The 16,364-nt window shown below is 42.3% G+C and overlaps 1 protein-coding gene across 5 annotated transcripts; it reads left to right on the top strand.

The window, feature by feature from the left end:
• The first annotated feature begins 9,181 nt into the window (after positions 1 to 9,181).
• On the top strand, positions 9,182 to 15,935 carry pnpla4 (patatin-like phospholipase domain containing 4). 5 transcript variants are annotated; one of them, XM_019857464.1, is made up of 7 exons: positions 9,182 to 9,279; positions 9,432 to 9,612; positions 10,870 to 10,964; positions 11,048 to 11,183; positions 12,433 to 12,498; positions 12,592 to 12,747; positions 13,572 to 14,655. In XM_019857464.1, the coding sequence occupies exons 2-7, from the start codon at positions 9,433 to 9,435 to the stop codon at positions 13,701 to 13,703; spliced, it is 765 nt and encodes a 254-aa protein (XP_019713023.1). In that variant the 5' UTR covers positions 9,182 to 9,279; position 9,432; the 3' UTR covers positions 13,704 to 14,655. The 5 variants fall into 5 exon arrangements, with proteins under 5 accessions (XP_019713023.1, XP_019713024.1, XP_019713022.1 ...); XM_019857465.1 differs by lacking the exon at positions 9,182 to 9,279 and adding an exon at positions 9,300 to 9,373; XM_019857463.1 differs by lacking the exon at positions 9,182 to 9,279 and adding an exon at positions 15,468 to 15,935 and having other exon boundaries at positions 9,380 to 9,612; positions 13,572 to 13,727.
• The last annotated feature ends 429 nt before the right edge of the window (positions 15,936 to 16,364 follow it).

Here is a 16,364-nt window from a genome sequence, read left to right as displayed (position 1 = left end):
GGTATTCTTGTTTGGTGGGTGGGCGGCGGGGGGGGGGTTCTGTTTGTAGTCAGTTGTCAATGTACAAAAGTTGTAAGGGCTGATGAAGAATAGTGTCTGCTGGAGAAGTGTCAATGAACATTTCATGAGCTGACCTCTTTCCCAACCCTGACATCAAAACGGATAGGGTTGCTGAACAAGTAACTGAGAGGTTTAAATAGATCAGATGAAAAAGGTAATCTTGAAACCGTTTCTCGAACAAACCTTCAGGACCGGTTGTGGGGGAGGGGGCGAATGTTTAAAAAGGGATCTTGCCTCACTCCTGAAGTTTTAAAAGCTTCAGTGGGCAACAAATAGGCAACTGGGCAGCGTTGATTTGTGCGCCTGAATTGATTGCACTCGTTGCACGCCAGAGTGTGTGCAAGCAGCACAAATGACGAGGATTCACACTTTAGCACGAGCCAAAACCCCACTTTTACCGTTACACTTTACACTACATGACAGCTTCTTTCTGCTAATGGAGACCTCCGAGAGAAGAAACCCCACAAAAGGAAGGTTTGGCCTTGGAGGCAACGTTATGACTTGCTGAGTCGTGAATAATGGAGCAGGTTGCTGTATAATCCCCATGCAATGAGGAGCTCCACCAGCTTGGAAGTAAATGTGGACAAAAAGAACCCATCTGGGTTTTAACATCATGTCTTCAAATAGACATTGTCCAATCCGAACAAAACGCAAAGTTTGTACAAGCACTGCTCGCAAGTATGAAAAGTAACATTCGCCCATTACGTTACTGGTACATGATGGTAACTTTCACAAAAAAATGGCTCAGGTTCAATTTCCGGTCGGTGCTCCTTTTTTATTCATCCAAGCGTTGATTTAAAAAAGTTTGGTTTGTGTCACGTACGACATGACGACGTGAAAAAATTAAATAAATAATGATCATAATAATAAGGGCGGCTTGGTGGCAAAGTGGTTAGCGCGTCGACCTCACAGTGCAGAGATCGTGGGTTTGATCCCGGCTCCGGCCTTCCTGTGTGGAGTTTGCATGTTTTCCCTATGCCTGCGTGAGTTTTCTCCGGGTACTCCGGTTTCCACCCACATTCCAAAATCATGCATGGCCGACAGGACAAGCCAAAAGGAACAACAAAGAAGCGAGTGATACAGTCCACTTGTGAGCGATTCAAAGCCCTAAGAATGAAATGACCTGGATGGCTGAAAATATTCACAGGCAAGCTTGTGCTGAAAATACAAAATGTTCATCAATAGAGTGACCCTGTAAGGGCTACTTGTGTTTTTTTTATATGCACAAATTCACCTGTTTGGAATTTTTTCCCCTGTGGAGCCTATCCTCGGCTATTCATGCCATAACTCATCTGCATCTGCACTCATTTGCATTTTTTGTGCTTTTTCTGTAGTGCCCTAAGATGTCACCAGCTCTCAAGAAACTAGTAATTGGCATCAAGAAAGTAGGTTGAACAGATGAATCTCAACTCAGTGATTAAGACACAGGTGTCAAAGTCAAGGCCCGGGGGCCAGATCTGGCCCGCCACATCATTTTATGTGGCCCGCGGAAGCAAATCAAGCATGTCAAGTTCCATGATGCTTGCTCAAGTTTGAACCAAAATTTCAAATTGTCATATGTAATCCATAATAACATGAATACTGCAAGCTTTTTCTCATTACCAACCCCCTTATTAAATTAATCCAAACAATGTTTCAACAGGTCATTAATCTTAACTTCTGATTTCAAAACTAGTTATCCATCAATTTGTTGTGCGCCGTGTATGTAATATGTGGAGGTGATTAAACATTTATATGGTTTCCCCAAATTCACTGTCATCATGGCCCTCCAAGGGAAACCGTAACTACGACGTGGCCCACGACAAAAATGAGTTTGACACCCCTGGTAAGATCTTTGCATGTCGGGGAGGAGTTCAGTGTTGCCAGGGTTGTTAAGGAGAGTCTTTGCCGCATGTTTATGTTTTTTTTTTTTTTTCTCTGCTGAGTATCGACGACAAAGCTCAAGCATTCATAAGCCATTTATTTTGAAGGGTAATAGACAAGTGTGAAATGATGCAGAAGTGTTTTGGGACAATAAGTTGTGGTATGTATTCATCATAAACAATGAATGTAGGCAATTCGAAGGTGTTAATCGCTTGAAGTATTTCGCTCTTTGTGGCATGTCTCAGTCACTATCCCTGCGAATTGAGGGGATTTACTTTGAAATCGAACATAATTTAAACCGACTATAGAAGGCTACCAGGGAAAGTGGGAGCATCGCACCACAAGTGGAAATCACGTTGAAATGGGAACACGGGCAACGCGTTCAATAGCTAAGTTGACAATAGGTTCACAGTATTCATAACAGCAAAAGCACATTCATTATTTTCCAGCTGATTTTTAAATTGGAACAAATCAGAGGCCAACCAGCAGCTCGGAAACGGAGGAGTAGAAGAGTTTTCTAAAGAAGGTGGTCTGAGATTGCTGTAACAATGGCAGAGAGGCAATTATGCATATTGATGCTTTCGTTCCAAAATTAGTGCTGACACAACAGGAGAGGCGGTCCGTGTTGGTCCATCACTACTGTAAGCCAATAAGGTAGGTGAACTAGAGGTCGCTCCACAAATGCTTTTCTCCCTCCTTTGAGAAGCGCATCCGATGTGGCCTCTTATTTGGAAGCCGTCATACTAAAGTAAAGCGGCTATTGTTACATTCTGTCGTTTAAATGGGTCGGAGAGGTATTGCAGCAATAGTTTTACCGAGCGACTGCCTCACCAAGCCATCGCAACCCCCCCACCCCACGCCCGCCTCAGCAGCCTGCACCATCAACCATTCCGACGCCTGTGTTCAGGCAGCATGAGCACTTTTGGCTACAAGTTGGGAAGATTACTAAACAAACAGGAGGCCTTTAATGTGAAATGGAAAAAAAAAAAAAAAATCAAGAGCATACTGTAGAATGGATATCGGCAACATCTCTTCGGGTAAGTGATTGTATTACAGCGCTTGATGGGAATAAAGCGCATCTATTATAGTGCAGGATTGTGTTGGAGTGCTGCTGAATATCAAGCAGGTGGACGCACAGCAGCAGCAGCAGGGGTGCGAGGGCAGACCAGTTGCGACTCTGCACGACAACTCGCGGTACTGCATCACTCTCCCTTCCGTATGGAAAGGCGTTCATTTGATATCCCCGATATACATCTTAAGGTCCATGTACTCATCGGCCTCACTAGTAAAGCATTTCAATGCCCACGTAGAACAACTGTCTTACTTGAACGACGAGTGCTTCAATCATTCTGATAGAGTGCTGAATTATAGGCTACAAGTCGGCCAAAGGTGGCACTAAGCAGTAAAAAAAGTTAAAAATGAAAATTAAAAAAGTTCTAGAAGAAAATCCTCCTACTATAATTGAGCACTTGGGGAATCCCCAAAAGTAAAAATGATCGTTTTTTTTTTTTTTTTTTTTTCTTGTGACAGGCAATGTTCATCTTCTGCAAATGTTACAGAACTGGCCATTTGATAAGCGAATTGCAAAAGTGCATCAAGATGATGGTGCTCCACCTTGTTGACTTCAGGTGCGTTGTGTCAGGCGTGCCCCGTTCAACTGGCAACTGGCAATCAAACACCACCACTTCAACCTTTAAAAATGGATGCTAATGTATGGAGCATCATTCTTATATCCATACATAACTACAAACGTGACAATACATCCGCTTCAAGCCCCGGGCACTGGAAGAAATCCCAGAGGGTCGTCGTGGAGCTTTTCACTGCTGTGACAATGAGGCACTCTAAAATGGCTATGCCAGCCCAAAAGAGTCCACACGCTGGCTGTCAAATCAGACTCCCCCCCCCCACCCTTCCTCACTCATTTGCCTTTCTCTCCATGTGCACATTTTTGGCACCACAACAAGGCACTCTCATGCAGCCATGCCAGTGCTAACTAAGCCCTGGTCCGGCTGCCTGTCAAATCAGACTTTTTGGGATGTCTGTGTGCATATTATTAATGTATATTTTTTTTGTGTGTTAGTGCACACTGCACCTTCAGCATACTATGACTTTTGGGTCGATCGCGGTAGGTTGGTCGCTTGAAAAGTAGATCTTCGGTCAAAAACGGTTGGGCACCCCTGATGTGGATGTTTGCGGGACACCCTGTATTTTGTGTAAATGGTTTCTGCATATTGTGCATCCTGTAATCCTGTTGGACTTATCTCTAAACTATTTTAGTGCCCCGGCGAAAACGAGGGCTGTGAAAAAGGTCATCAAAACAACAACTTAGTGGCGTCGTAAGAATTATGCAGAGTACCGTGAAGTGAGAACTGTTCAACAATGCACAAGGTCTTCCAAAAAGGGAGAGGGTGTGACATTTTAGCATCTATTACACTCCCACTAAACTGAATGAAATCTATGCGACACGCTGCAGTAAACGACCTTGAACTAAATGAACAGATTACCCAGAGGCTTTTGAGAAAACAAGCATACATCAACGATGAGCGTGGCAGTGTAAGTGAGGTGTTCACTGCACCGCATCAACATATCAATGAGCTCTCTATCGCGGCGCAATATATGACGCGTCCCTGTACCATGTTTGCACTTTGGCTTTCAGACCACTCTTAATGAATGCCGCAGCTAATTATTCCAGCCTCCCGGCTCAGCATTTCCGGGTCAGCTGTGATCAATGGAATGAGCCGGAGGACATCTTCCTCTGACCAGGGGCCCAAACAAGGCGCCGGAGCACTTCTTATGCCCACGGATGCGTCTCGTGCTATTGATCAGTATTTACATGCTGCGGGGAGCTATGTGCTCCCACACTGTAATTGAACACGCGATTTGAAAACAGAGAGTGCCGAGGGACGTCTGTTTATGAGCCCCCTGCATGTTGTTGAAATTAGTTAAGGACATGATGTTTGTCTCTTGAGGGTCTTTACCTGCAGCATGCAGCCATTTAACGCTATCGTGTGCAACGGACTGGAAATACATCTGGCTCCCATGTTGTAAAGAGGAGAACTTAGCGCGTCTGGGTTTATTTTAAATACAATATTCAAGTGACTTTAAATGACTCAAACTGTTTGAAAACGAACAAAAATAGCTACAATGTATTAGACAAATGGAGACGCAGCGTTGTTTAGCGTTCGTGCCCTCCGCTCGTCATCTCACCGATCCCCCTCATAGCTCAGCGGGGAATAGAACCTCATTGCTTTAGTCAGAATATCCCTGCACAACTGAAGCCCGTGCGTCGTGCAACTCACATTCGCTCAGCGCTGCCTCGCGTCAACAATGCATGAGACGCGAATTAGCGCACTTTGTTGGCTCAATCCAGGCTGTAGCACTATAGTCATTTCAATGCCCGAGGCAAACATAGTCAGACTGCCCTCCCCCGCCCCCTCCCTACTTTTGCTTATTATTTTATAAAATGTGAATTATGAAATATACGCCACTTTGTCCTGCTTTTAAAATCTGTTCCAATGTTCTCACAGCTGATGTTATTTTGCTAATACTTGGCGCCAAAGACTTTTATTATTAATGTTATCATCTTCTAATCGATCCATCCGTCCATCCATTTTGCAAGGGTCATAGGCGTGCTTGAGCCTATCCCAGCTGAGACAAAATTCACATTTACTGGGCTAGGTAAAGTCCTTCAAATCTTTCTTGAGGATTATTGTCGAATAATTGAAACATCCCAACACTTTTACAGTTATTTAGTTTTGACATTATGGAACATTGAATAGAATTTTGAGCCATTTTTATACTCATATTGTTGATGAAAAGCATCCCTCATGTCACTCTTCACTTCCTATATTTTGTTAAAATATAAAATAGTAAACGTTGAAGGCATAATTTATTTTTAGAACGAAATCAGCACTGGATTCCAGAATTTGCTTCCGTTTTCTTCACAATTCAAGTTCATGTGGGCTAATTTACAACATAAAATCCTCAATCCTGAACTAGTTGTTACAAATTTAGGCTTATTTTATCCGTGTCACAGATCTCTATTTAATGATGTTGTATATTAATAGATACAGGGTTTTGTTTTGTTTTGTTTTTTTATAACAAACCTACATCTGGTAACTTATTATGATCTCAGGTTTTGGAGAGGTGTGATACTGGTGTAGCCACCGTGTGAATGTCTGATGTTCCTCAACGTGGTCCAAAGGAGACTCAGGGAGTTTGGATGAATGCTCAGAAAATTAGCGAGAACATCGGCTCAGAGTGGTCTGCCAAATTCCCAAGCACGCGAAAGGAGGTTTGCACCAGCACGAAAATCAAGATACCGGTACAGCAGTTTTTACACTTGAACGCAGCTACGCCGTGCATGAATATCGAGCCCTATGAGAGAAATCAAAACTGATTCTATCACCTTACTAGGGATTGCCTACCTTGTGCCAGTGATTGCTCACTTAGCTTCCTATTTTGACACTCCTTTTCTTGGGTTTGCAGGAAGAGCCTTTAGGGTATACTTAAGTAGAACTGCAGTGAGTCAAGATGAGATGTTACTGGGCTACTGAGACAAAAACAAATCAAGCAGTCTTTTTTTTCCCTCCTAGTTCAAAGAAGTATTTTTTTAAAACTCATTTTTAGAACAAAATATAAATATTTAATCAAAATAAAACCCACAGAGCGAATCCACCCGTTCCACGTTTGATAACAAGCAATTTATTCTTGACGAGTTTTTTTTTTTTATGTCTGAGAGGAATCTATCCCAGTTGAATACAATGCCTCAAGTTCGACCGCTTCAAGAATGACCTTTTTGAATGTTAAAATAACTATCCATAATAAAATGATTCAAATGGAACCTTCTAAATCATTTGAATTGTACAGCGGATTAAGAAGGGATACTGTAATTGCATTTCTCGCATTGCCGCGGTGGCCACAGATCTGCTCTTCCCTCAAAAAGATTGAAAAGAAACATTGACGTTCAGTCAATATAAGAGATCAGTGTATGAAACACCCCGAGGCTGGGTGTAAGCTGCTTGGGGCAACTGACACAATTCCATAGTTTCGCTCTCAAATGGCATGATTTGGATATGCGCCATGGCAGCGTAAAGAGAAAAAGTCGCATGGAATTGTCAGCGTGTAAGCTACCATCTTGGATATCAGTCAAAGCAAATATTGCGTAAATAGGGAGATTGCACATACATACCTCTACTTACAAACGTCTCTTCATATGAAATTTTCAAGTTATGAAATGCCTCAACAGGAAAATAATTGCGTCTTGGTACAAAAGAAAATTCAAGACACGAAAGGTAAAAAAATACAGTGTGGGCTGCTTCTCGTAGCTCCGAGTTTCTTGAACGCAACATACTCATAGCTGCTCTGCCATTGGCTATTACCGAGCATCTTCCCGGCATCCCATTGGTTAAGAGGGACCTCTGCCCCGCGTATTCTTATTTTTTTACATTATGCACAACTGCCATTTATTGTGTAATAATCTAATTAATTGTAACATGTATTTGTTACATATTTTGATTCGTTTTTATACTTTGGAAAACATTTATTTCTTAATTTTAGGGGTGGGGGCTGCAACGGATTAGGGCATTGACATGGAAAACACGTCTCTACTTACAAAATGTCACGTTGCAAGGTGGTGTTGGACCCAAAAAGCAGGCAGGAGGGAGGAGCAGGGTGTCCCAAACCGAATCATGACACAAAATGTTCTCGTGAAGTAATTTCTTCCAGATGATATTAATTTCGTAAGTAGAGGTAGCACTATATACACACCCTCCATCCACTCAAACAACACAAATAGGCACATTAAAAAAATGAGACTTCAGTTGGTTAGACAAACCAGAAAAAGGGTACCGGTACGCATTAAAAGCAATATACCGTAAATAAAGTGGTGCCTTAAAACTGGGGTGGTGTCTAATATTACAGTTGACGTATTTAATTTTGACTTCTGTGTTGCACCTTTAGATGAGCCAAAGCATTGTGATCTCTCAGCGGCTTTGTATTTTCAGCCTGTATGAACTTGTGATGACTTTCAAAGCTCTGTGCTTGAGTGTAGGTAAGCAACGTTTCCACACCAACAGCACAGCTAAGCAGCATATGCGGTTTGAATTATGGCCCCGACATCACTTTTTGTCACCCCCAACTTAATCAGAAGCCGGCTTTGGATAATTGGTCTGATATCTGAAATTGGACTTCTTCATTTCTTTTATCCATAAATTTCATGGACGTCTTCGGCGAGGGTGTCACCCCCTCTCGCTTGCCTTTTCTTCCAGTGAATAACCCCTCCTCTCGTTATCTCGGGAGTAATTAAATCACAGTGAGGCGCCACAGCAGCAGTTTGACCTCTGTTAAACTGTTCTGACGACTTCAGAAGCTATATTTATCATTTTCCAAAGATTCCCCCAAAAAATAATTCATTTCTCGGGTGATACAAAGTCGCTGGTTATGACAATCAGAGTGAAGTTTTTCATGAGTTTAGCCTTGAGAAACTTTAATGAGTTGAAATATGTGGTTAAGTAAAACACAGTATAAGATTGTTATTTTTATGTTGTATTCCGAGGAGGTGGAACAGAAAATAACTGAGAAGCACTGGGTTGACCTGATGCCAGTTAGCTGTCTTTGCTCATTAGGCAACATACTGATCTAACTCCACTCTATACCATACATTATCTTATCCGCTTTGTCCTCATGAGGGTTGCAGGAGTGCTGGAGCCTAACCCAGTTGTCTTCTAGTAACAGGTGGTGGTACACCCTGAACTGGTTGCCAATTGCAAGGCACACTCACAGTCACACCTAGGGACAATTTAGAGTATTCAATTAATCTACCATGGATGCTTTGGGAATTTGAGAGGAAACTGGAGTAACGGGAGAAAACGCCATGCAGCCACAGGAAGAACATGCAAATTCTACACAGGAAGGCCGGGGTGTGAGGTGGTTGTGCTAATCGGTTGACCATCTATCTACAGCCACAGGAAGAACATGCAAATTCTACACAGGAAGGCCGGGGTGTGAGGTGGTTGTGCTAATCGGTTGACCATCTATCTACAGCCACAGGAAGAACATGCAAATTCTACACAGGAAGGCCGGGGTGTGAGGTGGTTGTGCTAATCGGTTGACCATCTATCTATCTATCTATCTATCTATCTATCTATCTATCTATCTATCTATCTATCTGTCTGTCTGTCTGTCTGTCTGTCTGTCTGTCTGTCTGTCTGTCTGTCTGTCTGTCTGTCTGTCGAATCGTATTTATACAGGTATACTGTATATGCCGTGTATCGATGGAAGTTTATTTTGAAATATTAGCCGGAACTGTTTCCTGTTGCATTTTTCCACTCAACAATGGCGACATGACAATCTCTCGTACGTATGTATTTTGTGAACACTATACATTTTCTTGTGGGTTTCGCCAAACTTTCGCAGTCTTGACGCTTGTTTGCGCTCAGACGTAATTACGGTTACCATCGAAACGTCCTTCAGTGTAATATGTCATCTGATATGATGTATTCTTTCAGAATGACTGTGGTGAACTTGTCCTTCGCTGCCTGTGGTTTTTTGGGCATCTACCACCTGGGATCTGCGGGGGCTTTTCTCCATCATGGGGATAAGCTGCTTGCCTCGCTCAAGTCCTACGCGGGGTCCTCAGCAGGGGCTCTTGTTGCTACCGTCATGCTTACGGCTCCTGATAAAGTCAAGGTAGACCGTTTTTTATCTGTAGACCTTTTCGTCCCGTTTTGTTAAGAGTCGACGCCTGAGTGAGTGAGTGGCTATCAATCATTGACCTGAATTGACAAAGATGACTAAAAGTTGAAGTCGCTGATGGTGTAGTAGTGGTACACTCGCCTGACTGGTGTGCGGGGTTTGGGGGTGTGCATATAATAATAATAATAATACATTTATTTTGAAAGCGCTTATCATCATACCCAAAGACACTTTACAAGAGTTTAAAACAGGATAAAAATGTACACTTATAGACAAGCATACATGATTTACACAAAAACACATTTAGATGAACAAAACAATGCAAAAATGGGTAAAATATATAGTGCCTCAGGGGTACAGAGTACCCCCACCCCATATATTCAAAAAATAATTAAATAAACCCTGAAGAACCTGCGGGTAGAAAAAAAAAGTAGGATACAGTGGAATTGAGTCACATTGGAGTTAAGTCCAATTTACGTCCTCACTCTTGTCAGAGGACACACTGGGTGATGACATTAACGGTAGTTCCAGCCATAGAAAAAAAAAAAAACTCTCGCTTGGTGTGTTTGCAACTTTGCAAAGCTTGGCCAAACTTGAACAAACAACTTGGGCCCACCACAGCAGCAGGTTGTGCATGTTGGGAATTTGTGGTGTTTACAAATACTTGTGGATTTCTTGGTGCGTTGTCAAACAATTCCCTACATTTCTTCCACTTTACTGTCGTATTGCGTATCATGGGTTCTAGCAGACGGCAAGGCGTATTCCACAATGCAAGCTTTTATACACAACTGCAGGTATTATCACTGCCAGTCTGCTTTGCAGTCCTATTTCAACATCAGTGTAAAAACAATGTAGCCATGAAAGGCACGCTTCAAAATAAAACCGTGACACTAAAATAAGACCGTCGCGCAGCAAAACCACGCGATTAGCATTTAGCCATTGTTAAGATATAAATGTCACTGTGGAGTACTGAATTTGAGAAGTGTATTGAATAATCACAAATGTCCCACGCAAGTGAGCCACAAAAGAATAATTCAATAAATGTTCCTTGTCAACCATCTGTCACAATTTTCAACCACTTCTCAAACATTCGAAACACTGAAATGATATCAGAAAATTTGTTTTCCAATCTCAGCCTTGAATTTTACCACTGTGCGTTTCTAGTTGTCACAGCTGGTTGAAATAAAAATCAAAGTGGTTTATAATTTAATATTTTGTTAACATATTGCTGCCCCGTTGTTTGTCTTGCAGCACTGCAAAGAATTTACCTACGGTTTTGCTGAGAACGTAAGACGACAGAAATTTGGAGCGCTCACACCTGGATATAATCTCATGTCCAATCTGCGGTAACCTCACAACAGACAGAAGCAACTGAAGCAGGAGAGAAAAAAAACCAAAGCATTTGACTCAAGTATCTGCCACTTTGCAGGGAAGGGATTGAGGAGATGCTGCCAGTTGATGCGCACATTCTGGCATCTGACCGTCTTCATGTCTCATTGACGCACTCCAGAAGTGGCAAGAACCTCATTGTGTCCCGCTTTAACTCGAGAGAGGAGCTCATACAGGTGCACACAAACAAACACCATCTGAGTTTAACGCCCTGGGATGATTTGGCTTTGTCCAATTTGGACACAAAGATTTACTTCCCGTTATTTGTTTCCATAGCTATGAGCATGTAAAGTGCAGCCATGATTAACACCCTGAAAAGGACACACCTTTTCATGACTATGCTCAACATATTACGCCTCTCTCGGCTAGTAATTTGCCATACGCTCACAAATCTTTTAGAATTGCATATATTAATAAAAACTGTCATCTTAAAATGGTTCAATATCACTTCTTCCATTACCCTGAATAGTAGTTAGGGGAAAATGAAGCTTCCAATTTGCTTCACTTGTTGACTCCTCTAAATAGCATTGTTGGTTTAAATAAAGGGGTTTTAAGAAATGGCAAGTCAGTGTGCTGTCAGCCCAACGTATCTAGAGGAAGCAAAAAAAAACAAAAACAAAAACAACTGGTTCGTGAAGCAAATCTGAAGCTTCGTTTTCCCCGTCACAAGTGAAAGGTAAATAGCTTAGAAAAAAAAGGACGTGGCAAAGTAACTTCCACGAACAACCCAGGCTAAAGTTAGCTTCACCCCAGCATAAAAATGTGTCTCTCAGTCAAGGTGTGTCACTTCAACATACTGCTTTGATACCAGTGTACTGCTTCTCTATGATTCAGGACTTGGGTATCATTGGGTGACATCTTAGGGCATATCAAAACATATATCAAATTGCTGAGTTTATAAACTGCTGTGAATAGGTTTCCCAGGAAAACTGGGAGTATGTGGGAAATTAGTGTATTGGGATCGTGTGAACTTCATGGTATTCTGGTAGCAAACCCGAGCGCAGACATAGCTTTTTTTTGTTGTTGTTCACCATTTGTCACCGCTCATTGTTAGCTACCAACCAGCACTACTGTGGACATCACAAAAGCCCATAGCACAAATGCAAAGAGGATCCAAGTGATGACAGCCAATTTTGCATGCACAAAGGGTACACACCCTGGGCCATCTGAATTGTTTATTCAATAATTATCTTCACATCATCATCCAAAATATAACCACTACCACTGCCTTCAGTCCAATTAAAAGACAAAAACAAATCACAGCTCGGTAGACTTTGAAAAACACAAAGACCCAGTTGACAAAAATTACCACACAATATGACTGACACTATTTCAACCAGTTTAAGCTCAAACATTCAACGCTTATTTGTCTTTGACCCTGACCCATACATATGGGTCTTTATAACTTTTTGTCTCTTCCCTAAGGCACTCCTGGCCAGCAGCTTTGTGCCAGTCTATGCTGGGCTCCAACCGATAAATTTCCAAGGCGAGGTACGAGGCATTGTCACAGCTGAAGCATGTGATTTTTTTTTTTTTGCTGTTGTTCACTCTAGCTGTATGTATGCCATCTGTGTTCATCAGTAGAAATGGATTGACGGAGGCTTCACTGACAGCTTACCAATCCTGCCTGTGGGCCGAACCATCACAGTGTCCCCGTTCGCAGGGCGGCAGGATGTGAGTCCGTTGCACAAAGGCCGCGCGTTCAAGACCGAACTCAGGCTGGCCAACATGAACATAATGGTACGTATGGCAATTGTTCGGATGCAAGTATGCACTGTGTCTATATGTGTGTTACCTGCATAACAAAAAGCTCTAGTCCGTCATATAATTTTTAGACTCTCAACAGCTGTCGACGACTTCATTATCAAAGTTGAAGAAAGAATGTCACGTCGAGAGCTCAAATCGTGTTCTAAATTTAACAGGCGGTGGTAAACGTAGGCAGGCCCTGCGGGTGTTTCGAGACATGTCAAAGTTGACTTGTCTACAGTGAAGCCCAGAAGCACCTCTTTGTGGCATTTATAGCTCATAACAGTGTATGCTGGCTGTAGGTTTTAATCGCTTTTCTTCATTTATCATTTAATAAGAAAAGCGTCATTTTAATACATAGCAGTTGTAGTTGGGGTGCAAATCAAAAAGCGTTCACTGGAACACCAAAAGTGTTTTTGCTTTTCACCAGCAGTCATGTCAAATTTTAGTTTTGGGTTTGTATCCGAAACCTTGACCCATCTCACCTTAAAATATATCTACAAATGATTTGGAAGTGGGATACACACATACTGATAATAGGGCCCAATATGAGCATTTTCCTTCCCTTGCGCACTTTGTCAGCAAAGGTGTGAGTGACAAACGTCTCTGAAATAGCATCCCGACCCTGTGGGATAAGGGTATATCAACAGATATTTTTTTTCTCCTCATTCAGCTCACAAAGCCGATGGGGCCAACTACTGCACATTTTAAAACTCATCAATAGTTACGATCGCAAATCCGTACAGTAAACCTAGTTTGGATAAGCCACACGCTCTGTGATTGTGACTCTTTGCGACGCATTGTTGTGGTCTCCGCAGTTCTCCGTGGAAAACCTCAAAAGACTGAACCAAGCTTTATTCCCGCCACCACCCGACAGAATGCAGTTCCTCTGTCAGGAGGGTTTTGATGACGCCATGAGGTTCCTGAAGACGGAGGGTTGGATGAGCTAGAAGGGATGCCAGTCGGAACAAATGGTGTGAATTTGACTTCAAAGAACTGGCGAGGTTGGAGACCATAAGCGGGTTCTGCATTTGGTTTTTGGTGCAGGAAGTGAAAGCAACAACTCTCCCTCCGGGTAGAAGGTGATATTCTTCCTCCACACATATTGGGATATATTTCAGGAAGAACGCAAACGAATTAGGCTTTGATCTTTGAAAGCGGCGGGGTTTCATTCTCAGAACGAGTTGCCTCATCTCAGCGAGGAATCCCACAGTGCATTCGATTTTGTGGAGTCAACATGTTGATGTTGCAGGGATGGTTAGAATACTTGTTTTTTTTCCCCTCGGTTATATCAGCTTACCTACTGCTTCTGATAATGAGACTTCGTTATGACTTCTCTTAAATTAAGACGATGCATCGGAGGCAGACTCTTCCCGAGCTCAGATGTAATATTTCATCCCATTGTGCTGCTGAATTCCCTTCCCGCTAATGAGGCAGTTAAAGGGATCCCTAAACAGGCAGGCCCCCTTGAGAAGCTGACTTTGCAGTGCGCTACCCGCTCGTGGGACTGCATTGTTAGTCAGAGTGCTTTTATGAAAATGATATGAAAATAAACGGTTCGGTATACATCTGTGTAGGTGTGTCTATGCACCCTTTTCCTTTTGCAGATAGAGAACAATTCTTTGAAAAAGAGGCGTCAAGCTGTTCTATGCCACTCCCAGTTGAAGTTGACTGTCAAGACACAAAGAGAATTGCGCATTTAAATAAACCACGTACATTTGCATTAATAAAGTCTGTTAGCTTAATGCTAACGCATAATGGCAAAGGCTATAGACGAGCGAAAAAATGGCATCAGTGTCACCGTGTTATCACCCTTTTAGCAATCGATATTTGAACACATAAGGTGGAGCAACGCATGTGGACAGATAAAAACAATGCTCAATGCATATATTCTTTATCTTCTGTGAAGAACGACCAATATTGTTCAACTTACTGAAGAGAACATCTACATATATATTTTTGTTTGTTTTGTAGTGTCAACATCAGGTGCGTACGTTAGAAGTAGCAGCACAATGTCAATTGAATTGAAGCAAAAAAAATATATACTCAATATTATAGATATTTTCCTCATGAGGTGGGAGGGGCGGCGGGAGATTTGGGATCCTCTTGCTTTGCGTTACGAAGGTGGTCACGGAAGGAATCCATCCCATATCTCAAGGTTTTTGTGTATTTAAGCAACCGAAAGATCCATATAATGTCGTTACACTCGGCATTGTTCCAACTATGTGTTTGTTCAAACTAAAACGACAGAACACTTGAATTGAATGCTTGAATTTGGTTGTGAAATGCGTACTTTTTTCCCACTCAAAGGTAAAGTCAACAACGTTGTTGTTGCACTCTGAAATCGATCATCAGGACACGGGCACTTAATGATCTGCAGTTTGTCTCGCGGTTTGGCAGGCTACTTATCGAGCCGATGGTCCCTCTGAGGTACTTGCTGGTGCCTTGCTCATCTCGCGTTATTGTGATAGATCTCCCCTTAAATGCCCTTCCCACACTCTTAGCTTCCTTCAGTTTTTAATTGGATTCAATTTTCACGTGGACATTTCGAAACTTCACTCAACTTTCACAGCCCAGCCTACTGGGGGGAAAAAAAGTCGTATTGTTTTGGCCTAACTTAATACAGTCAAATGCCTTGCACTCAAAGCAAAACTAGCCTTTCACAAATTCGATCAATCCCTGCGAAGCTTCATCTTAATCTCCTTCCCGAACAGATCACTGAAACATTCCCGAGGTCTCAGCCAGAAATGAGATTCACAGCCTGCAGCAGAAGCGAGTGCTGGTGAACGCAAGCCCCAAGCTGAAAAGGGCAGAGAGAGTCTGCCTCCGTGCTGCAGCATGGCACCCTCAACCCCCTCGGCTTTGCTGGCAGCGGGCTAAACAAGGAAACGAAAGCTAAGGGCTATGGGAAGCCTTTCAAACTGAGCGCTAGTCTAAAGTGGAGCTATATTCCAGTGTTGGGAAGTGATACATTTTTCAGGTTTCGTGTTCTTTTTTCATGTGACTTTTACTTCTTAGATTTGAAAGCAGATATCCGTTCTTTGAAGTCCTTCGTCTGTCGAAACAGGCATGTTCATATTTTTTTTTGTTACCTCTGTGGATGATGACATGGTATAAAAAAATATTTCACGTTGTGCATTTAAATAAACCTCATAAGTTTGCATTAAAGTCTGCTAGCTTAATGCTAACACATAATGGGAAAGGCTATAGACGAGCGAAATAGCATCGGTGTCATCGTGTTTGAACGCGTAAAGTGGGGCAACGCATGTGGACAGATAAAAACAATACTAATGCATATATTCTTTATCCTCTGTGAAGAACGACCAGTATTGAAGGAGAGGAGAACATCTACATTCTCCCATGTGTTTGTTTTGTGGCGCCCACACGAGGCGCAGGTGCATACATCAGAACTAGCAGCACAACGTCAATTGAATTGGAGCAAAAAAAGTACCTCATATTATAGATATCAATTTTCAACATCGTGAACCGGGGAGCATTCATGACAATGCCGCAGCAGATTAAGAAAAGCTAAAATATTGCCCACCCGTGGTCTGAGTGACAAATTGCTCGATGTTGTTGGCTCCAATAATACTTCATACCTCAAATGTCGA

Source organism: Hippocampus comes, unplaced genomic scaffold (assembly GCF_001891065.2).
Source record: "Hippocampus comes isolate QL1 unplaced genomic scaffold, H_comes_QL1_v1.1 scaffold256, whole genome shotgun sequence".
NCBI lineage: Eukaryota > Metazoa > Chordata > Actinopteri > Syngnathiformes > Syngnathidae > Hippocampus > Hippocampus comes.
Note: the sequence above shows the minus strand (reverse complement) of the source record. Positions and strands in the feature narration are given on the sequence as shown.